Source organism: Panicum virgatum, chromosome 6N (genome assembly GCF_016808335.1).
Source record: "Panicum virgatum strain AP13 chromosome 6N, P.virgatum_v5, whole genome shotgun sequence".
Classification (NCBI taxonomy): Eukaryota; Viridiplantae; Streptophyta; class Magnoliopsida; order Poales; family Poaceae; genus Panicum; species Panicum virgatum.
The window spans coordinates 44,923,346-44,947,313 of NC_053150.1; the positions used below are offsets into that span (position 1 = coordinate 44,923,346).

Genomic DNA, 23,968 nt, shown 5'->3' on the forward strand with positions numbered 1-23,968 from the left:
CGCACCATGGAAAACTATAGGAGGTAGGAGGTAGAAAAAGAAGAGGATAAAGAAGAATAGGGGGGCTGAGGAAGGAAGAAGGAACTCAGCCCCCTCTTAATTTCTATCCTGGATCCGCCCCTGTGCGGGAGTACAAGAAATTTCAAGATTTGGGTCTCAATTCGTGAGCCTTTTAGAATTTACCTCCCTAACCTACATATTAATGATTCTGATGAACCCCACGTGTCATTGTGAATGGTGTCAAATTCTGAAAGGCCACTGTAGCCGTGGCGGAGCTCTACCCTGACTCAACGGGGCGGGAGTCCCAGGACGTGCATCTCATTGCCACGTGCTTCGCGAGGGTCCCAAAGCTCCACATCTTCGTCGTCTTCGACGGGCACGGCGCCACGGGTGCCACCTGCGCCGGGTTCGCCGGCGAGGGCTGGGTCGCTGGCCGCGGACCCCACCGCTGCGTTCCGGGAGGCGATGCCGAGCGCCAACACATAGATGCACGAGGCTCCACGTGGCAAACGTGAGGGACCCGTGCGCCGTCACCGGGGTGTGAAGGGCCGACCGGGGATGAAGAGGGCCGGGCGGGGCCAGAGCAGAGCGCTCCTTTTGCACGAATGGTCTTACTTCCACCAGCAGCATGATCAGCATCACCTATTGAACAAAGCTCACATGGTACTGCTTCCGAAAAGGGAGGATGCGCAGAAGCTATGTAACTTTCGACCAATCAGTTTAACTCATTCCATTGCCAAGTTGTTCTTGAAGATTCTAGCAACCAAGACTGGTGCCGAATGATTAAATCTCAAGATCACATAGTGTTTTCATCAAACGAAGGCGTATCAACACAACTCTCCAACTTTTTGTATACACAAAACTGATGCAGAGATCTGCAACGGAGAAAACAACCGGGCCTGTTCCTGAAGTTGGGCAACCAGCTCCACGTTAGTCCTTCTGAATGGTGCAAAAGGGAATTGGTTCAGACATTATACATGCCTAAGGCAGAGAGACCCATTGTCTCCGATGCTTTTCATCATTGATATGGAGCCTCTGCAACGGTTATTCGATATTATTGCAACAACAGATGGCTTGCTATCGCCCATGGGAACACACATGACAAAGCTGCGTGCCAGCCTGTATGCAGATGATGCGTCGGTGTTCCTGAACCCGATCAAGGAGGAGGTGCAAGTGGTTGCGAATATACTGCCTATGTTTGAGCAGGCTTCCGGCTTACACATCAACATTGATGAGATGATGGAAGGGTTTCAGTGTTCATTCAAGAATTTCCCCTGCTCTTATCTCGGTCTGCCTCTACACATAAGAGAACTGAGATGAGTTGATATTCAACTGTTAATTGACAAGGTGGCGAATCGGCTGCTAGCATGGAAAGGGAGCTTCATCAACAAAGCACAGCATTTGAAGTTGGTAAACAAGGTCCTCTCATCTATACATGTTTATTTACTTTTTGATAATGTTTGATCTCAAGAAGTGGGCGATAAAAAAGACGGAAAAAATGAGATGAGGTTTTCTTTGGAATGGCACCTCTGAAGCTAAAGGCAGGCAATGTCTGGCCGCCTAGAAGAAAGTCAAAAGGCCAAAATCATGTGGGGGTTTAGGTGCACTTGATTTGGAGAAATTTAGCAGAGCTCTGTGTCTGCGATGGCTTTGGTACAGTACAGGTGGGTGGATTCTGACCGCCCTTGGGTTACCTCTGTAGTCCCATGCTCAGAAGTTGATAGGCAATTGTTTAGGTGCAGCACATGAGTCGTAATTGGGGATGGCCGAACAGCCTTGTTCTGGGATTCTTCTTGGGTCAGTGGGCATGCTCCAAGGGATATTGCCCCACATCTGTATAAGCTGGCATGGAGAAAAGTGTTGACGGTCAGAGAGGAGGTAGAGATTCAGACTTGGACAAGGGGTTTGTGGAGGATGTCTACAGCCACGAAAATGGCGGAGTTTGTGATGCTGTGGAAGATGGTACAGGAAGTCCAATTTCGGAACTGCCAGACCAGATAGTTTGGAAATGGACAGCAAGTGGGGTGTACTCTTCACAATCAATGTATGATGTTCAGTTCACATGTTCTTATTGCACTTTCAACCGTTAGGCGATTTGGAAAGCGAAGACAGAAGCGAAACATCGTTTCTTTGCTTAGTTGCTGGTACAAGGGAAGATTCAATGAGTAAATAACTTAATACTGAAATTGATAGAATGTCACCCGGTTTGCTGTTTGTGTGATCAGGAATTGGAAACTGCAGCTCATCTTTGCCTGCATTGTTTTTTTTTTAAACCGATCTTTGCCTGCATTGTTGCTTCGCGCAGGAAGTGTGGTTTCTGGTAGACTCATGGTCAGAAGGTTTGATCAGTATTCCGGCGCAAGGGGAGGACATTCAACATTGGTGGAATTCAATGATTCAGAACACAAGTCGTGTGGCTGCCATCATGATATACACGGCGTGGAATGTCTGGTACACTCAAGTCGTGTGGCTGTTCAAGGGGTTTCACAAGCTCCGACTCGGTTGCTAGGATTGATCAAAGAAGAGATGGAGGTTCGTCGACAAGCGTGCGAGGCCCGGGAGGGCGTCTTAGTTTCTTAATGTATCTTTCTTATAAGAGTTTGAGTTGTTTATTAGTTATTATGTAATCACAACTATTGTAAGAACGGCATTATTATGTAATCACAACTATTGTAAGAGCAGGGCCAGCGTATGGTGAGGAAAAAAATCTAAGCGCCTGGACACATCACGTAGGAGCTCCAGAGTCACATGCAGTCTAGCATTTAGTCCAAGCGGTGGAGCTCTATCCAATAAAAAAATCATCTCCATCTCTCTCTGACAGCCCTTAGCACCGGGTGCAAAATAGAGCGGTGGTGCTAGGGTGGTGCTACGGAGCGCCCTCCTCCAGCGTGTGGCAGCAGGAAATCTTTCTCTGGCAGCTCTTAGCAGCCCCCAAAACCGCACGCTGGAGCTGCTCTTATATGATCAAGCAGCACTCCTGCCCTTAATTTCAAAAAAAAAACTCAGCCCCAGTTCTGATATCATCCTCGCCTGCTACGGCGGGTACATGCACACGGCGAATCATATGCGTCGCTTCTAATGACTGCAAGCAAATCAAAAGCAAAAGAGAATCTGTTCTGACTTGCACCCTGCAGCTTGCAGGAAAGGATTCGTTCCAACCTTGTGCTTGAAAGCAAGAAAAGAATAACGAAGAAGCATAATAAAACAGAACTAGTTCCAACCTTGTGCTTCAAAGCAAGAAAAGAATAACGAAGAAGCATAAATAAATGGAACTAGCTAGAATCACGTCGCCCTCTGGCTGCATTGCTAACTGTACTTAGTATATTTTGTTTCTTTAAGTTTGACTGCTGAGCTAGCTGCGGCCGTCTGCAGTGAGCTACTAATTAATACTGCAGCAAGACAGCAACATAGATATATGATGAGATGAGGACGCTGAGGGACAGTCAAGCCTGCGTCTGCGACCTGCGGTGGCGCGAGTTGAACTACCCTCCCGCCGCGGCTCAGGATCAGCAGCACAGGTAATTCAAACAAGAGAAATTTGAGAGGGATGCTAATTTTTTTTTAGTGTAAATCTGCTACCTCTAGAGGTATCGAGAGGTACTAATCAAATTTTACCCTAAAAATTTTGGTACCTCTCAGAACCTACATATTGCAACATCATTTTATGACATAATCAATCTTTTTTATTTGTGCTCTATTTATAGTTAAAAGTTAAAATATTTAACTTAGTATTTTGTTAAAAAATTATTATATTTGGGGACAGAGGGTCAGAGGGAGTATTATATTAGATGTTCTTCTCATGCAAGTAAATTATTGAAATATGCATGTATCTATTGAACTGCAGCTTGGTATCCCATGCACAACATCTGTGGAACGATTGGGAGATCCAATGCTTAGTGTTGGTGAGCTTCTCCCTACAGGTCTTCCTCCTCTTCTCCGCCGTCTTCCGAAAACGGCACCGCTCCGTCGTGCTCAGCGTGCTGCTCTGGCTGGCTTATTTATCAGCGGACTCTGTGGCAGTCTACCTCCTCGGCCGCCTCACGCTCCTTGTGGGTGATGACCCGCGCCACCAGATTGTGCTCTTCTGGGCTCCATTCCTGCTACTCCACCTCGGCGGGCAGGAGACCATGACAGCCTTCTCCATGGAGGATTGTGCGCTGTGGAAGCGTCACCTTCTGAACCTGGCCACCCAGGTGTCGCTGGCCGTCTATGTCGTGTGCAGGCAGTGGCGTGGAGGCACCAAGCAGCTGGTGGCTCCCACAACGCTCATGTTCATCGCTGGGATGACCAGCTATGCCGAGAGGATAGTGGCACTCAAGAGAGCCCAGCCATCGTCATCGATGTCTTCGTCGGAAAGCAGCAACTCTATACATACTTACAAAGAAGACCACGGTATCGCGCACAGAATGAATAAATACTATGACAAGCAAGCATCCATCATTTCACAGAAGCAAGAGAGAAATTTCAGTGAAGTCATGGAGCTTGCCACCTTTGGCTTCAGCCTAGGCTTGGATTTCTTGATGGATGTAGCGAAAGGTTATCTCGCAGATCCAACGGCTTTAATTGATTCTTTGGAAACTGAAGAAATAATGTTGAGCCGTCGATCTTCAGACACGGATGACATGTCATTCAAGTTGGCTGAGATCCATCTCTCATTGATCTACGACCACTTGTACACCAAGTTTGGAGGAAACCTCATGGCAGTGTGCTGCCGCCTGACCACATTTGCCCTAACAAGTATTGCCCTCGTTCTGTTTGTTGTATCCACCAGGCTTGATCACAAGGGGAACACCTACTATGAGACAGCAGACATAACCATATCTTACATATTACTTGTGGGGGCCATTGCATTGGAGATATCATCTGTCTTCCTGTGGCTCTTGTCATCGTATTCACCATGGAAATTTCTACGGTACAAACAAACACACTTGATCCCTATATATATTACTATTGTACTCTATTATTCCATATCTTGTTGTTTAAAACAAGAATTATATTTTTGTTTGTGTAAAGTAGCGTGCGCGCGCATGTGCTATTCTACACCCTAGGTCTGCACCTAGTGATCATTAATTTCTTTCATAATATACTAGCTATCAAAAACTACAAAGATGGCACCTAGTGATCTCACATGCATGTCATGGAATATATGCACATTTTTTTAGTTTAATTATTACTCATATATATATTAGAACGGGGGAGGATAAAATTATATTTTTGGAGAATTTAAATGTCACATTCTTGTGGCCGCATTTGAATGAATGCCCATGGGGTGTATGGATGCAGAACCTCGTCTGGTGCAGGCAGAGTGTTGTACAGCATCATCAAATATCTCGGTCGTCTAGAAAGCAGAGTGGAGTGGTCATGGAAGATGCAACAACTGAACATGGTTGACTGGTGCATCCAGGAGAGACAAACTACTGCAGGATGGCTTGAACGGATGAAGCGTTGTGTCGGCATTGAAGGACGAGCCTGCACCAAGCCTGTCGAAGTATCTGCAGACCTAAAGAATCTAGTCCTTCATAAAATGCTTAAGACATTACGTGGCGCTAGACCTTATTCAATTGCTCCCGGTAAAATTTTCGAAATAGATTTTTTTCATATTTAAAGTATTAAACATATATTAATCATAAAATTAATTAGAGAACTCATCTGTAAACTACGAGAAAAATTTATTAAAATTAATTAATTCATCATTAACGCATATTTACTGTAGCAATTTAGTGTCTAATCATGATCTAATTAGGCTCATTAGATTCGTCTCATAATTTACAAGCAAATTATACAATTGGTTTTCTACTTTATCCAGATTTAATACTCCATGCATGTGCCGCACACATTCGACGTGATAGTTTTGGAATTTTAATTTTTTGCATCTAATCCAGGCATTAGACAGTGGGTGTTGGACTTGACCAAATTCCGTGGCCAGTGGGCTCAAGTGTGGGTTCATGGTTACTCAATTAGCAACAGCAGCCAGAGGAGGCTGCCCCAAGTAGTGCAGCGCCTCACCGAGCTCCTCGCCAAAACAAAAAAGAGGGAAAAAGAAAGCAGTGCAGCACCTCAACGAGCACCTGAGATTAATAGTCAGTTCCAAGATTTGGGTTTTGTGAAGAGTGTTTTTCTTTGGCACCTAGTTACAGACCTATGCCTACTAGAGGATCAGGCTGACAATGACACTACTACTACTACCACCACTACTACTAGTAGTAAGAATTATAAGTTGAAAAGCTCGATCCGGGAGTTATCAAATTACGTCATGTATCTCCTTGTCAAGTGCAAAGCAACGGTCACTCTGTACGATATTGACAGTCTCAGTGGCATTCGACAATCAATGCTGCGTGCTTTCATCAGAAATGACCAACAAGTTGATCGGAGGTATATCCTCGAGAATATCCGTAAGTATGACGACGTGTACGGTGTGTTTGGAAAAGCTAACAGTATCGCATTGGAGTTGATTCAAGTGGGGAAGGAGGAGGAGGGTCTCTGGGACCTGATCGCTATAGTATGGGTTGAGATGCTCTGCTACATTGCCTTTAATTGTGATGCCGCTTTCCACACTAAACAGCTATGCGCTGGTGGGGAGTTTGTCACCCATGTCAAGATGCTTCTCCTCATTCTAGATTTTTCTTTTTAAACACGAACTATGATCAATTCTGTATGTAATTGATATTTCCTCCACTCATGATACAATAACCTTGATGTTTCTGAATATGTCTTCATCTACTAACTTATCCACCATAACTTGTGTCTCTAGCCTTTGCAGTGGCAGACAGAAATATTCTTATCCTATGTTTCAAACAATAAGTCGTTCTACCTTTTCTAAATACATAGCTTTTTCTACGAATCGTCCTGATTTTTCTAGACATACTCCCTTTTTCCCAAAATAGTTGTCATTCTCGCTTTTCGAGGAGTCAATCATTTTCAACTTTGATCAAATATATACAAAAAAATATTAATATTTATAGTACTTAGTATTATTTGATAGATCTTTGAATCTATTTTTATAATAAACTTATTTAGAGATATAAATGTTGTTAATATTTTCTTCAAATGTAGTCAAATTTGAAAAAGTTTAACCGGCACAAATACCATAGCATCAACTATTTTGGAGGGAGGGTTGGAGGTAGTACATTATATCTAGATGCATATCTTCTGCTATGTATCTAAAAAAGTCAGAATGACTTATAATTTGGAATTGAGGGAGTAACTTTGACCAAGTAACTAGTCTACTTGATTCAAGTAAGAAACTGGGAATCTTAAACAATGACCTGCAGACCGTAGAATATTAGGATAAATGTATAGCATGGCTTCTTGCACCACAAATTGTACATCACTTGTATTGCACATTGTACTACATTTGTACATGGCTATATATAAAAGACACCCCTATTACATGGCTATATATAAAAGCCATCCCCACAGTGGGTGTGTGGTGATTCCTTCAATATCTTTCTACTACCTTCATTTCAAATTATAATTCACCTTAACTTTTTAGATACATATATTTTGCTATGCATCTAGACCTGCACTATATCTACATACATGACAAAAATTATATATATTAAAAACCAAAAGGAAATGTAATTTGGAATGGAGGGAGTACATGATATTAGACTCAGACCCAGATCCTATCTCACCCCCACCCTAACCCTAGTGAGCCGCCGACCTAGCCACCGGCGTTTAACATACGAAAACTTTAAATAGAGACACGATAAAAACTTGATTACTGCAACAAAATGAATTACAAATTTTGTCATTGTAACCGAGAAAAAACCTGCAGGCATGCAACAAAATCAAGTATCTTCTCTGCTTTATTATTAGTGGATTTTAACCGTATATACTCCATATGTTGTTCCAGTCCAGCTAGGTTTTGCCAATCTCTTTGCAGGCTCAGCCTTGAGGGGGCGAGGGGGTGGCTGCCCTAGGTCCTAAAAGTAATGGACCCCGTCCTTATGTAGTATGCAGTAGTAAGCAGATGTATACGCCGTAGGTTTTTAGATTCGAGCAACAAAATAATGCATCTTCTCTGCTTTATTATTAGTGGCTTTTAACAGGATATACTCCATATGCTGTTCCAGTCCAGCTAGATTTTGCCAATCTCTTTGCATGCTCAGCCCTGAGGGGGCAAGGGGGTTGCTGCCCCAGGTCCTAAAAGCAATGGGCTCCATCCTCACATGCAGTAGTAAGTAGATGTATACGCTGCAGATTTTTAGATTCGAGCAACGAACCAATGCAGCGCTACTATGCACCCTTGAGTTTCCTATCTTCGCGATTCTATCTACGCATCCCCTCGGTTGTCCCTTGTTTTTCGTGCAATTGGCGTGGACGCCGCAGACACCCACACAGCATGTCGTGGCGGCCGATTGCGATTCACAGACTCATCGCTTGCCCTGGTGCCTTCACACTTTTTGTAGTAGATTTGATACCTTTGTAGTTTATTGCCAGCTAGCTAGCTTTGAACTACCTAGAAGTTTATTAAATTTTTGGAATAATTGTATCACCTATTCACCTGGAAGTTATGATAACTTTATGCTTATATGCATCTTGAAGAAGACATTGGATGAAATCGATATTATTGATATATATCATCAACAACTTCTTTGCATCTTCAAATATTAGATTAGGCTCTTAAGATAATATGTAGAAATTATCTTTTGTGCATAATGTTTGCCGTTGTCAGGACACCTTTTCATTCATATTCAAAGATAATCAACTTTAGCAAGTGTATAAACTGTTAAGACCAACTAGATAGATTGAGTGTATACTGCAGTTTTCGAGGGGGAAAATAGAATTAGTGCTTTATGAGTAGAAGAACCCGTGAAGGTAACTTGCATTTTATTTATATCACAATGGAAATCAAAAGGTTGTCTTGTTTACCAGGACATGCACAAAATTTGACACAGCAACTACAAGAAAACTGGACTGGTCCCTGACAGTGAAGTTATCACAGTTACAGACCCATTGATGGAATGGAACCCATCTGGTTCCCGTTCAAAGGCCATGAGGCGATCCTCCTTTTCCTAAGGCGCTCGGCGATGATGAACGCCATCTCCAGCGACTGTGAGGCGTTGAGCCTTGGGTCACAGTGGGTGTGGTATCGTGAGCTCAGATCATCAAATGTCACAGTGCGTGACCCACCAATGCACTCTGTCACATTCTGTCCGGTCATTTCCAGATGCACGCCTCCTGGGTGGCTCCCTTCTTGTTCGTGAACATCAAAGAAGGAACGCACCTCAGCCTGGTTTGAAGTTTGAACAAAGTAGCAATCAGAGTGAGTCCATTTATTATTCTGCAGTATGATGTTGGAGACGTAGAATTTATTCGGTACTTCTACCAAGCACTGAGTGTGACTATGAGCTCAACTATTTATCTTATCTTTGGCTACTAATTGATAATAATGGTAAAATAGATAGCCGAAGAATGAAACCACTTCATCCAAACAATTTGTAAGGATAGTGGGGCTGGAATATTCAAAGGTCCATGAAAAAGCAATAGGTTCAGACAAAGTTCCCTATCAATCACTTTCAACTTTTTTCAAGCACTTACCATTTCAATAGGATATCTGGATAGAGCCATGGACTTATTGTACTATTTACTCTAGAGACCGGAACAACCAGTCGGTGAAGCTATATTGCCTGTCCCTTGTAAACTCAAATCTGTATACTACATAGGCAATAATCTTTTTCTCGTAAGAACACTGCATAGGCAATCTGGCCCCAAATTCCCACAAAGAGATAATGACTCTCAATTGACTCAACAGAATACAGAGAGGTGGTAACAATGAGCAATATCACGATAAATAGAATTGCAAGAACCAATATTGAAATAGTATTGAAAGCAAAAGAATTACCAAAATTCTGTCGAAGGAGCGAGTTTTGAGTCCACAAGGGGCCTTCATGGTGTTACCATGCATTGGGTCAGTGACCCATGTTACTATCTGGCCAGACCCACGGACAGCACGTATCAGGTGAGGAAGTTTCACCCTCATGTTTTCAGGTCCCATTCTTGTGATGATGGTTATTCTCCCTGCCCTGTTTTCAGGATTCAAGATATCGATCAACCGCACAAGTTCTGCTGGGTCCATCTTGTCACTGACCTGTATTTCATCAGAAGTGAGGGTGAAATGTCTTTTGGAGAATGCTTGAAAAGTGCAGTGTTCGAACAGGAGTTGCTGAGTGTTTGGGCATTATATTACCTTGATACCAAGAGGATTGGCAATACCCCTAAGGAACTCCACATGGGCACCATCAAGTTGGCGAGTACGCTCTCCAACCCATAGGAAGTGGGCAGAGCAGTCATAGTAGAGGCCAGTGGTGGAGTCTTCACGAGTAAGCGCCTGCTCATAGGGAAGAAGAAGGCACTCATGTGATGTCCAGAATTCTGTTGTTGTCATTATAGGGTGATCTAAAGTGAGTCCAGCAGCTGCCATGAATCCCAAAGCCTCGTCAACGCGGTGAGCCAACTCCATGTACCTATTCAGCATTGTTCACAAGTAAACTAAGAATTGGGACAATTGAATAACATGGAGTGTTAAGCATGTTGCAGTCACTTCAAGTAAATCAGGAGATACCTAGTTTCAGAAAAGATTTCTGTTTCTTTATGTAAATAAATAGCTAATCACTCAGACCATCAAATGAACTAAAAAGTGCAGATATCTTTGCAAGAATTGTAGTTATAACTAAATTGCATGAATCAATGGGAATGGAGGTTAATCGCCGTCAATTCAAGGTAACCCACCTATCGCCCTGTTCACAATGTTGTGTGAAGTCAAGGTTCCACTGTGTTACCCTCTGCATTGCAGCATAACCTCCGGTAGCAAATGCCCGCAGCAAATTCAGTGTCGCTGCAGACTGTGAGTACGCCCGTATCAGGCGGTGTGGGTCTGGCAATCTTGACTTCTCATCGAATGTATCACCATTAATATTGTCCCCTCTGTAGCTTGGCAACTTCACTCCATCCCGCTCCTCAAAACCATCTGATCTTGGCTTTGCGAACTGGCCTGCCATTCTTCCCACCTAAACATCCGTGCAATACAGTAAATAACACAATTGTCTGAAACCATAATTTAGGAATACATCCGACACCATTCATTGTCTAACTATATTCCCCTTTCCCCGTATCAACAACAAAAATCCATACCACAAATTCGAAAAATGTTGTTCGATTCAGATTTAACAGACATATCGTGTGAAAGTATTGTCCTTCCATCAATCATACCCCATTTTTCTCTCGGCATACAGTTATTCAGAAATAATTCATACTTCCGACTAGAAAAAACAGAATTTAATTTAAACTTAGAACCTCGTATAGGCATCTGGCCAGTGCTTTGAGGCAATTTAATACCTTGACGATAGGCATCTGGCCTCCGAACATGAGCACGACGGACATTTGCAAAAGGACGCGGAAGGTATCCCTGATGTTGTTGGCGTTGAACTCCTTGAAGCTCTCGGCGCAGTCGCCGCCCTGGAGGAGGAACGCCCGGCCCACGGCCGCCTCCGCGAGTCGCTCCTCGAGGGTGCGCGCCTCCCCGGCGAAGACGATGGGCGGGAACGCCTCCACCGTCCGCAGCACCTCATCGAGCTCCGCCTTGTCCGGGTACTCCGGCTGCTGCAGCGCCGGGCGGTCCCGCCAGCTCCCCACCGACCACCGGCTCGGCGGCCGCGGCGCCGCGCGCACGGCGCGGGCGCGCAGGAGCGCCCTGTGGGAGCGCGGCCGCCCCGGCGAGGGGAGGGCCGGGTTGGGCAGCAGCGCGGGGGTTGATTGCGCGAGTGGCATTTTGGGGAATACGGGCGGTAGGGTCTTTCGGCTGCGGGGATCAGCGGATGGGGCTACGGCGGAATGGGTGCTGGAGGAAGGGTCTCGCGGGAGGTGGTGGGGTTGAACCGTTGAAGTACGCGCGACGCGGCTGCGGGTCCTCCGGGCGGGGTGCTCCAGTTCACAATTCACCCGTTTTTAGATGACTTCAAAATTCTAAAATTTTACAAAATTTTCTATCACATCGAATCTTTAAATACATGCATAAAGTATTAAATATAGCTAAATGTCAGGTATCAGGATTAGGGGCACTCTAATCAGGGGACTAAAATCGCCCTAAAAACGCAAACACATGCTGCTGGGCAACCGGGCCCACGAAAGCATACATGCTCCTTCCAATCTGGAAGAAAGGAAATGACTCAAAGAAGCCCAACACGCGGCCCACGTACGCAGTGCGGCCCATCCGTGCCCCCCCTCGGACCCGCGGGGTGATCTCCGCCTCGCTCGAGGGCTACCCGCCGAAGCCCTCGACCGCGCCCCGCGCCTCCGCCTCGCTCGAGGGTAGCGAGCCTACCCTCGGGGGAGCGGATCATCTCCGCCTCGCTCGAGGGTAGCGAGCCTACCCTCGGAGGGGCGAATCATCTCCGCCTCGCTCGAGGCCACCCCTCGACGAAAAAGACAAACGCCTCATCCGCTCACCCGCCTGCCGTACGGAGGCATTAAATGCCAACCACTCCTCCACAGCGCCCGGGTCTGACGGCGTCAGGCCGCCATTCCCCACAGTGGCTGTGACCGGAGTCTCGTCCGCCAACTCCGGTCACTGCTCCGCCATCCCGGACGCTATGACGACACTGTGGGAACCTGCGACGCAGTGCAAGACGTGCTCGGCACTGCTCCAGCTACTATACTGCCAACTCCCCATACCTCCTTCGTACTTTTCCTTCCCCGGAGCACTCGAACGGCATGGGCACGACCCTCGAAAGTAGCTCCGGCCTTGACCAGGACAAGACCCTGGCATGTAGGACCCTCGGAACGCCGCCACGCCACGCCTGGAGGACGGTACCCCCCACAGCAACGACCACGCCGCCCGCTGGAGCCGCCAGGACGCCGGCGTGGTCTCCGCAAGACCAAAGACGATGCCCAGGACGACTGCCACGCCCGGCGCCATACCCCACAGTGTACTTCCCACAGTGCTCGACCACTTCACCCCCGCGATTCGGGGAGAAGACGACGACTTTCACGATCCCCTGTGCATGTACACCGTCCCTCCTTGTGTTTATAAAAGGAGGAGGCGGGCTTTCCCTTAAGGGGGTCGGCCCATTCGGTAGAACACAACGCTCCGCACTACTCACAGAGCACATGCGCTCTTCTGAGCCCCGATATTAGCACCTGCCTCAATCAACCCCCCCTCTAGCAGAGACTTGGGAGCTTCCCTCCTTCTCTCGCCTCGCTTGTACCCCCTAGTACAGGTACCCCCGGTGCAAGATAGTACAGTGCTCTCGCACACCCCTTTGCTGGACGTACGGCCTCACGGCCGGAACCAGGATAAACCCATGCGTTACTGTGTTGCCTCTTGCATCAACATCTGGAATGAGGAACACGCAGAATCATCACTGGTTGGGTCCGGACCGCCGGGTCAGGACACCGACAGTTGGCGCGCCAGGTAGGGGCCGCTGCGTGACATTTCTCTTTTGTTCCCATTTGATCTCCAGGGATGGCGAGCAGATCCAACCCATTCCCCATGGGCGCCTAGGATCCGCTCCCAGCGGGATACGTGACTTGGTTCGGGAGTCTTGAGTTCAGAGCAACCGGCAACGGTTACCTCATGGAGCTCCTATCGCCCAGACGCAACCCTGACACTCCGACTTCACTAGCTCGGCGCAACAGGCGCTCGGGCCAGCACTCGCGACAAGCGCGCATGGAGCGGCACCGGGCGGCACGCCTCAGCTCCGCCACGTGGGTTGGGATTGCCATGTCGCAGCTCAGCGTCGCGGCCGACGGGGCCACTGCTTCGTCATCACGTGCCTCGGCGTCATCTACGCTGGCACCATCATCGACTGCAGCCCCAGTGCCTCCCAGGGGGGGCGCGACTGCGCCGTCGCCCTTTCCCTTCGGGATGCGCAACGCTGCCACCTACGCCTCTTCGTCCAGCACCAACTTCGCCGAGTACGAGGATCTGCCGGGTCATCACCTCCTGTCGATCCGCAACCTCATCACATCATCTCCTGACGACTCCCACCCCGAGACGGCGAGCTCGATCGCCGACGACATCAGCTTCTTCATGGACAACTTCACGGCCGAGGAAGCCGAGGACTACTCCGGGGTCCACGACCCCGACGCTTTCCGCTCGTTCCAGCTCGCGGTGACTTACTGCCTCACCTGCTCCGAGGACTCCAGCGAGGGGGATTACGATCCCACTCGGGAGTGCTTCATGGCCGAGCTCGCGGACGGGCAAAACGACAACGCTCCGGGCAATGACGGGAACGGCGGGGTAGACGGGCAGGCAAACCAACCAGTGGTGCCGGCCGCGACCCTTTCTTCTTCGTCAAGCTCGGCGGCGCGGCAAGCACAGCTGGCGCAGCTCAAGGAGCTTCAAGCCAAGCTCGACGAGCAGCGTCGGTAGACATAGGAGCTGCGCACCGCACTCGAGAAGCAGTGCACCGCGCGTCGTGCACATGCCCAGGCGGCGGCGCGCATTGCCCGGGAGTGGATCCTAGCCGATGACAACGTCAACAAACCTCCGGAACTGAAAACAGCCAACGAAAAACTCGTCGCTACGACCTACCTACTCCAAGCAATGCCCGAGCCGTCGACGACTTCGGGTCGCAACCTGCGCCGCGAGGCACAGGCGCTCATCAAGCAAGCTGTTGTGCAGCAGGCCAAGAGCTCTGCATCTCGCATGCGCTCGATAGTCCCGAAGCAGCCCGGTGGGACTGCACGGCAGGACCACGATGTTTTGGTGCACACTCCACCAAGAGGGAAGGGAAAGGCAGCCGTAGCACACGGTATGAAGGCACCCTTGGTGCACGACCTCATCGGAAAGACTCCCGCAAGGGAGCGACTCCACGACACGCGCGGACATGCCGGCGATGGCGACGTCCGCAACATCATCAATGGTAGGAAGTACACCCCTCGACGGGGTGGACGTTTCGACCCCGAACACAACAGGGGCCGCCACAAGCTCTCACCACCGAGGGAAGCCCGGCACGTGTAAGCTGGCGAATGAAAACGGCGAAGTCCTCACCAATGCTTGAAACATACAGCAGCTACGTCGCTTCTATCCTTAGAGTTCCAAGCTATTTGTACATCGTTTATACTCGCATTTACGATTTCCCAAAATAATAAAGGAGTATACTTTACTTGTTTATTTTTTGGAACTTTCCGGACCCTTGGGGGCTCGGAGGCGCACGAACACTGAGGTACGCTTGGCTTTACCCTCGGCAAAGCCAAGCCTCCCTCGGGGGCTACTATGGGGAGGGGAACCCTCGAACGTCCCCAAAAAATTGTCAATGTTTTTTCGAAAAATTTCCGTATCTAAGTTTCTCGTATACTTGGAAAAAATGGACGTGAGGCATGAGCAACTACGGTACGGGGCCGGCCGAGCCGTGGGGCCGCCTACGCCTCCGGGATACGGCACCCCCCTCACCACCTCACGCCTAAGTCGCTTATGAACGCGAAATTCCTCGCAGAAGTTTACCAAAGTCGCATACGAGAACACGGAAATAGAGCAAAGAAAATGAGGGCTCGAACGTAGAAGGCCTCGATGGGCCACATTGTCGATTTACAATTACCAATTTCTTACATCCACAAGTACCATTATGATAAAGTACTAACTTATTACATGGTCTCCGAGGCCCAGACTACCTACAGGTTACAAACCTCTCCTTGCGGGTCTTCTACAGCATCGAATTCGGCTATGGGGGGGATGTCGGCTTCCAGCTTCGCGGCCAGGACGGTGGCGAACCCCTCGACGGTGGCGTCGGCATCGTCCATGATGGCCGACGCAGTGTCCGGGCTGGCGTCGTTGGGGGATCACGTACCCCGACGACACTCTCTGGAGGTCCATGATGTAGTGCGTCGAGGCCATGGCGAGGAATCGCAGGACACCAAGGCGGGAGGTGCTCTTGGCGTGCTCGGCGATCCGGCCACCTAGCACTCGCAGGCGGCTGATCACCGAGCTACCAGACACGGCGCCCTCCCCCTCGAGCTCCTGGCACACGCTCACAGCGGTCCGCTCCAGGTCAGTGTATTCAGCCTGCGCCGCCATGAGCGCTGTGTTGACCGCCTCCTTCGCCGCAGTCTCGTCCACTACTCTCTGCCTCAGCTTTGATCAAAGGAACCAAGATATGCCACGATAAATTAGAATCCAACAACAGCGAAATCTCGAGCACTCACCCGCGATATTCTTCTGCGATTCCTCCTGCTGGACTCGGGCGGCCTCCTCGAGTGAGGACAAGGAGTCCTCCTTCTCCTTGAGGGCGGCCTCCGTGTTCCGGATTACCACCTCCTTTTCCTCGAGGGTTTTGCCCTTTTCCTCGAGGGTCCCTAAGAGCGTGGCGACGGTCGCCTTCTCGCGCTGGAGCTCGGCCTCCTTGCCTTGGAGCTTGGCCTCCTTGTGCTGGAGCTCGGCCTCCTTCTGCTCGAGCGCCGTCCTAACACGCTGCAGCTCGGCAGTCTGCGCCTCGGCCTCCTAAGCCTTCTGCTCCGCCGCGGCCCTCTGGACGTCGCGCTCGCAAGCGGTCCGCGCCAGCTCTTCATCTAGTGCCCGCTGACGCGCCCCCAGATCTGTCATCTTCGTGTTGGCGTTGATGTTCTGGAGCACTGTAACATCCCTAGAATTCACTAACCAAAAACCACTCGAATTTAAAAACTATTGCTAAACTAATCTCTCGAGCTCAAGTCCTTAGTCATCTAAACTCCATCTCTTTCCTAATCACCTCCTAATTATTTTTTTTCTCATAATCTTCCAAGCAACCAATCGCCTCCACCTCTCCTGATCTCCCTTCCCTCTAACCTACCAGCACATAGGCATACACACACGTCCAAGCAAGACACAAGCACGACGCACCCCTGCATGCACGCAAGCTCATCAGCTAGGCAAGTTACCCACGCAAGAGTCACCATGCTCGGGCAGCTCACTGCTGCAACCACACCCCTGCAACTCGCACGCCACGCCTCGCCGCGGACCCCGCCGCTCCAGCCTCGCTCACGCTCACAACACACTACGCGCTGCACCCGGCACCATGCCGTGCCACCCCACGCCACGCCTCCACCCCGCTGCAGTCTTGCTCGCCGGCCATGTCGTCTCGTCGCTCGTGCCGTCAACGCTGCCATCGCCTCAGCTACAAGCTCAGCACTGTGTGTGTTGACGCCGGGCTGCTGCACCACACGCCGTCGCCCTTGCTGCCGCTGCCCTCCACGCCTATAAAAGATCGAGGCCGTGCAGAGCTCTGCCTCAGCCCAAAGCTCGCCAGTCCGCTTCGCTCCGCTTGCTGCAGCAGCTCTCAGTCATCCCTCCCCTCCACTCACGAAACCAAGCCCCGGCCATCGACCCTCTTCCTGAGCCACTCTGCACCAAGGTAAGGTCCTAGCAGCTTCTCCACCACCAGCTACACACACCCCCCATCGTTCCCATCCCAACCTCCCACACCTGAGCCGAGCTCGACGAGCTTCTGGCGCCACGGCCATGGCTGTCACGCGGCCGGAACGACCTACGCCTCACATGCTCGAAGTCACCAAAATGGAACGCCCTCGCCCTCCTCTCTCTCCCCGTGCTCTCAGTTCCGAGAACGGTGGCCGGAGCTGCCGCCGGCTCGAGCTCGAGCAGCCCTGCCATGGCGTTGTGGCAGAAAAGAGGAACGCCGGCTGCTGTTGTCTCCTCTGTTCCTCTGAGCATGTATCGGCTTGACTCTATCTGAATTAAATCACAAATGTTGGGCCGTCCAGAGGAAGCTTTCACGCCACACGAGCAGCCCACGCAGCACCTGCTGCACGCCACACCCTTAAATCAATATTGTTTTCTATTTTCGGAATTAATTAAATACTCAACCTTACAACTATAATATCTCATCCATCCGAACTCCGATTCACTTGATTCTTCTTCCTAAATTCATCTAAAATCAAACTCTAATTAATACAACTATATTTGTATGGTATTGATGAATGTTTGCCTTGTATGTTTGTGTTTGCGTGTACAATCCATTCGAATGGTCCGTGTCCTCGGTTTGGACAGGTTACGGTGTGGACATCTCAACTAGATGAGCCACCTAGCCTATGAGATGGATGACTGGTTGGGTTACCTTTAATACTATATTTGTTATTTATTCTAGTTGATTAATGAACCTTCGCATATTAATCTATAACTCCCTCCCCGTAAGGGTGAGGTGGGACTTGCTGAGTACTTTCGTACTCAACCCTTGTTGATCATTTTTTTCTAGAGGATCCTGACTTTGTGCCTGAAGATTACGAGTAGATCGCGTCCGCACCCAAGGTGATCGAGTGGAGCCGGGATGGACGAAGAACTAGTCTTGCATGTCGTTATGCTAGTTGTGATCCTGTGGTTATTCTGTGTAGCGCTGTGTTGTCACTTTACCCCTCGTGTACGTGTTGAATAAAGCTCTGTATGACTCTGGACTCCACTTGATGTAACATGTATTATGCCGGAAATCTTATTCGGTAATTAATACATGGTTTAACCTTGATCTTCGGATCGGGGCGCTTCAGGTGGTATCAGAGCCATGCTTGGCTGTAGGACGCGAACCGGTAGTAAACGATGAACGTAGGAGCCCTAGGATGGTCAATCCTTGAAAATATATTACTCCTTAAACTTTATCCTTGTTATGCTAACCCTACCCTTGAAAATCAGATGGCGGATGACTGGACCACCACCTACTGCATCAACGAAGATGGATTCCCCAGGGTGCTTTATGCTGCCACGGTGCGACTTGGTATTCCGGAACGACCGGAGTACGTGGGTCACGAGTTCGTGGAGCATGGCACCAAAAGTTGTGAGGTCACTATCCATATTGGTGCCAGTGATAAGTACTTGGAGATGCAACCCTGGAGCATCACCGCCACTGGAGCCCGTATGCTTGACACCATTCAACTTGCAGCTCGCAAGGCGCTGCGGTACCTGTGCCAGATGTTTGAATGGCACTTGGGTTCCACTCCCATGAAATACTTTCCACCGCTGGACCGTAGCCGTCCTGCTTGGGCGGCGAGGATCCGCAACCTGGAGAGCCCCGCAGGGACAGAGAAGAACCCCACAGTTGTCGCTATGTCTGGCTATTTGCTTAGCCTCGACGATTTGTGCGATCAACTGCATCAGCGTGTGAGAGATTTAATCCAGCGTGCTGAGGAAGCGGAGTCCCGTTGGCGTAGGGCTAAACTGGCCGTAGCCCAGGCAGAAGCCCGAGCAGCCGAAGCTGAAAGCCGCCTTGCCATGGCCGAAGAGAACCTTAGGGAGCAGGCAGATCGCCACAGTCAGCTCCTTAGGGGTGTCTACCTAGTGGACCCTGCCAAGCGCAAGGAACACCATCCCAGGACTGCCGCGGAGCTGCCAATCCTAGAGGGAATTCCGTTGTATCCCTTGTCCCAACCGCGCAGGAGGATTTGTGAATCAGTGCCGCCCACGCCTCCCGCATCTCCCCGAGATCCCGGAAACAGTGACCCCGAAGACCGTGTTGTAGAGTTCAGTAGCCGAGTCGTCCCGGCCGACCCTTAAAAGTCGAGCCGCGCTATTGTAATCCATCGTGTCATGTATCCCTGCTTGTTTGAATGAATGCTTGTGTGGTGCTTGAATGATTCGCTTGTGTTGTGTGCTATTATTTAGTCTACCCCAGCAATATACTAGGGGAGCCACCTAATCTTGCCCTCCTTGACCGTAGATGTCTCGTCGTTCGAGCCGAGTCCAGGGACTCCATGCTCAGGAAGACGGTGACGAGGTCAACCCGAGAAACCAAGCCCCTCTGAATGCAGCCCCAGAAGCACCAGAAAATGGACAACTACCGCCGCTACCTCCCCGTGCCCCAGCACCCATTGACTTGGCAGCCATACTGCAGCAGCAGAACCAACTCCTTCAAGTTTTTGTGACCACTCTCACAGCTCAAGCTCAAGGCAATCTTGGCAACAATAGACCTTCAATGCAACATAATGGCAATGGCAGCAGAATTGCAGATTTCAACCGCCTGCAGCCACCTAAGTTTGGAGGATCTGATAACCCGATCGAGGCAGATGATTGGCTGCGAGAGATTGAAATGAAGCTCGAAGTGGTCCATGCTGATGACAGAGACAAGGTTTTGCTCGCAGTACAGCAGTTAAGGGGACCAGCCCTTGCTTGGTGGCAGAGTTACCGGGAAATAAATGAAAACGCTAACGAGATGGTATGGGCTGACTTTGTCAAGATCTTCAGAGAACATCACATCCCCAGCAGTATTATGAAGCTCAAGAGGGATGAGTTCAGAAAGCTTCGTCAAGGTGGTATGACTGTAACGGAGTATCTTCATAAGTTCACAGAGCTATCTCGTTATGCACCAGAAGATATCAATGATGACGAGAAGAAGCAAGAAGCTTTTCTTGGTGGGCTTAACCCTGAAATCAGGACCTTGGTTGAAGTCACCACCCACAGTGACTTTAATGCTATGGTCAACAGGGCCATCACCACTGAGAGAAACAGGAAGGCAGAACTCAGTGAGCGCAAACATCGGTTTGAAAGCAAGAAGCCCCAGCAGTTGGAGAAGTTCCAGAGGACCCAATATCCGGCTCACTCAGGCCCAAGGAGCCAGGGTGCCTTTTCATTCAAAGCGCACCCCGGTTCTTTCCAGAAGCTAGCTCAGTCAGCTCCTGTTATGAAGACCCAGAGTACCTTCCGCACCCAACAGTCTGGTGGAAGTCAAGTAACTAATGAGAAGACCTGTTTCCACTACCGCGAAGCCGGACACTACAAGGCCAACTGTCCGTATCTCAATCAGCCCGCCCCTTCTGTTTTCTCCAACTCTGTTCAAGGACCAAAGCAGCCGACTGGAGCCAACCGTGCAACACCAGCTAAGAGCCAGCAACAGTCCTTTGGCAAGGCAAAAGTGAATCATGTGAACGCTGAAGAAGCAGAGGATGCACCAGGAGTGATTCTCGGTGAGTTTCTGGTCCAATCAGCTCTAGCCTCAGTGCTTTTTGATTCTGGAGCATCGCATTCCTTTATATCCTCCCACTTTGTGGAAAAGCATGATATACCTACTATAGCCCTTAGGAGGCCACTAATAACCCGTTCCCCTGGAGGTCATATACCTTGCCACTTAGGTGTCTTAGATATCCCTATAAACCTAAGTGGGGTAGTATTCCTTGCCGACCTAGTAGTCCTTACTTCCAAAGGGATAGATGTCATACTCGGTATGGATTGGCTCACCAAGCACCGCGGAAACATAGCCTGTGCTGAGAGAGCGGTGACAGTCACCAACCGCCAAGGGTTAACAGTCACATGCCAAATCCAGCCTAGCCTGTCAGACTCCATGGTGAACCACATCCAAGCAGAATCCCCAGAAGATGTGACAGTGGTTCGGGAGTTCGCAGATGTGTTTCCAGATGAATTACCCGGTATGCCTCCAGAAAGAGATGTAGAGTTCACTATTGACTTAGTCCCTGAAACCAAGCCTATAGCAAAAGAATGCTTATCGGTTAGCAGCCCCAGAGCTTGCCGAGTTGAAGAAGCAGCTTGAAGAGCTTCAACAAAAGGGATTTATTAGACCCGCTGCTTCTCCGTGGGGAGCCCCAGTGCTCTTTGTGAAGAAGAAAGATGGAAGCATGAGACTTTGTGTGGACTACCGCGACCTGAACGCAGTCACCATCAAGAACAAGTACCCTCTGCCTCGGATTGATGACCTGTTTGATCAGCTGAAGGGAGCTAAGTTCTTCTCCAAGATAGATCTGAGGTCAGGTTATCATCAGCTCAGAGTGCGACAAGAGGACATCTCTAAGACAGCCTTCAGGACCCGTTATGGCCAGTATGAGTTCACAGTGATGCCTTTTGGTCTGACCAATGCCCCTGCCTTTTTCATGACCCTCATGAATAAGGTGTTTATGGAGGAGTTAGATCGTTTTGTTGTGGTATTCATAGATGACATACTGGTCTACTCTAAGAGTACTGAGGAGCATGGACAACATCTCAGAGTTGTGTTGGGAAAGCTCAGAAAACACCAGTTGTATGCCAAGTTTAGTAAGTGTGAATTCTGGTTGCAGAGAGTCAGTTTTCTGGGTCATGTCTTAACAGCTGAAGGAGTTGAAGTGGACCCAGAAAAGGTCAAGGCAGTATCAGAATGGAAGCAACCAACCTCAGCCTCGGAGATCAGGAGTTTCTTGGGATTAGCCGGCTATTATCGGAGATTTATCAAAGGTTTCTCTAAGATAGCCCGGCCTATGACCGAGTTGCTCCGGAAGGACACGAAGTTTGTATGGTCTGAAGCTTGCGAGAGAAGCTTTCAAGAGTTGAAGAGGCGACTAACTTCTGCCCCAGTGCTAGTCTTGCCAGATAATCAGAAGAACTTTGTCGTTTATTGCGACGCATCCCGACAAGGATTGGGTTGTGTGCTTATGCAAGAAGGAAGAGTTGTAGCTTATGCCTCAAGACAGTTGAGAGCACATGAGCAGAACTACCCCACCCATGACTTGGAGTTAGCTGCAGTGGTGCATGCCCTCAAGATTTGGAGACATTATCTGATTGGGAATAAGTGTGAAATCTACACGGATCACAAGAGCCTGAAGTACATTTTCACCCAGTCAGACCTCAACCTTAGACAGAGAAGATGGTTGGAGTTGATCAAAGACTATGATTTAGAAATTTATTACCACCCTGGAAAGGCTAATGTGGTGGCTGATGCGCTCAGTCGTAAAGCATATTGCCATCACTTAGTCACACAAGCCCCAGAGCTGAGTGAAGAAATGAGGAAGTTGAACCTAAGGGTTGTACGCCGCTCTTGCAACTATAACCTTAGTGTCCATCCCGTCCTGGATGACCAGATAAAGGAAGCTCAGATGGAGGATAAAAGATTGGTATGGATTAAAGGTCGCAACAGTGAAGGCAAAGCCCCAGATTTCAGAGTAGATAAAGATGGAGTCTTGTGGTTCAAGAAGAGATTATGTGTGCCTAAGCAAGGTCATTTCCGCAGGACCATCTTGGACGAAGCCCATAACTCAGCCTATTCCATTCACCCCGGCACTACGAAAATGTACTTGGACCTTAAGGAGAAGTATTGGTGGAATGGTATGAAGGGGGATATCGCTCGGTTTGTCGCTCATTGTGATGTGTGCAATAGGGTTAAGGCAGAGCACCAGAAGCCTAGTGGATTACTCCAGCCGTTGCCGATCCCAGTATGGAAGTGGGATGAAGTTAGTATGGATTTTATCACCGGTCTACCGAGAACCCAGAGCGGTCATGACTCAGTTTGGGTGATTGTTGACCGACTCACTAAAGTGGCACACTTCATTCCAGTGCGTACCACTTATGGAGGTGATAGATTAGCCAAATTATATATTGAGCGTATTGTGAAATTGCATGGAGTACCTAAGAGGATTGTGTCAGATAGAGGCACCCAGTTCACTTCGAGATTCTGGAGCAGGTTACATGAAGCACTTGGTACAAAGTTGGACTTCAGTTCAGCCTATCATCCTCAGACTGATGGCCAGACTGAAAGAGTCAATCAGATCCTTGAAGACATGCTAAGAACTTGTGTTCTTACTTATGGCAAAAATTGGGAAGACAGTTTGCCATATGCAGAGTTCTCTTACAATAACAGCTACCAGTCAAGCTTAAAGATGTCGCCGTTTGAAGCCCTCTACGGGAGGAAGTGTCGCACACCTCTCATGTGGACCGAAGTCGGTGACCGCATTATTGAGGGCCCAGATTTTATTAAAGAAGCAGAAGACAAGATAGCAGAAATCAGAGAGAATCTAAAGGCAGCTCAATCCCGCCAGAAAAGTTATGCCGATAAAAGAAGACGTACTCTCAGCTTCGAAGTTGGAGACTATGTGTACCTTAAAGTTTCCCCAATTCGCGGCACACGCAGATTCCAGGTACGAGGAAAGTTGGCTCCACGTTACATTGGACCTTTCCCAATTATCAAGAAAGTGGGAACAGTAGCCTATAAACTTCAGTTGCCAGCAGAGATGTCAGATGTACACGATGTATTCCATGTGTCCCAACTCAGAAAGTGCCTGCGAGTACCAGAAG

General features: G+C 49.0%; 2 protein-coding genes across 2 annotated transcripts; one reads left to right on the forward strand and one right to left on the reverse strand.

Annotated features, from left to right (window-relative positions):
* The first annotated feature begins 3,274 nt into the window (after positions 1-3,274).
* On the forward strand, positions 3,275-6,701 carry LOC120678764. The gene is made up of 4 exons (XM_039960096.1): positions 3,275-3,518; positions 3,845-4,912; positions 5,284-5,570; positions 5,883-6,701. Exons 1-4 carry the CDS (start codon positions 3,424-3,426, stop codon positions 6,629-6,631), a joined length of 2,199 nt encoding a protein of 732 aa, XP_039816030.1. The 5' UTR covers positions 3,275-3,423; the 3' UTR covers positions 6,632-6,701.
* Positions 6,702-8,815: 2,114 nt separating this feature from the next.
* LOC120678901 (phospho-2-dehydro-3-deoxyheptonate aldolase 1, chloroplastic-like) lies at positions 8,816-11,852 on the reverse strand. Its single transcript, XM_039960345.1, has 5 exons — positions 11,341-11,852; positions 10,735-11,012; positions 10,193-10,469; positions 9,848-10,093; positions 8,816-9,235 (listed from the first exon to the last, which is right to left on the reverse strand). Exons 1-5 carry the CDS (start codon positions 11,770-11,772, stop codon positions 8,948-8,950), a joined length of 1,521 nt encoding a protein of 506 aa, XP_039816279.1. The 5' UTR covers positions 11,773-11,852; the 3' UTR covers positions 8,816-8,947.
* Positions 11,853-23,968: the final 12,116 nt, after the last annotated feature.

Bases quoted from the DNA above. Each gene is read 5' to 3' on its own strand.
- LOC120678764 (XM_039960096.1), top strand. From the start codon at position 3,424: ATGAGGACGCTGAGGGACAGTCAAGCCTGCGTCTGCGACCTGCGGTGG. The intron at 3,519-3,844 runs GTAATTCAAACA...ATTGAACTGCAG, and splicing joins GCTCAGGATCAGCAGCACAG to CTTGGTATCCCATGCACAAC. The intron at 4,913-5,283 runs GTACAAACAAAC...GTATGGATGCAG, and splicing joins TCACCATGGAAATTTCTACG to AACCTCGTCTGGTGCAGGCA.
- LOC120678901 (XM_039960345.1), bottom strand. From the start codon at position 11,772: ATGCCACTCGCGCAATCAACCCCCGCGCTGCTGCCCAACCCGGCCCTC. The intron at 10,094-10,192 runs GTAATATAATGC...GATGAAATACAG, and splicing joins CCAATCCTCTTGGTATCAAG to GTCAGTGACAAGATGGACCC. The intron at 9,236-9,847 runs GTAATTCTTTTG...ACTTCAAACCAG, and splicing joins GCTCCTTCGACAGAATTTTG to GCTGAGGTGCGTTCCTTCTT.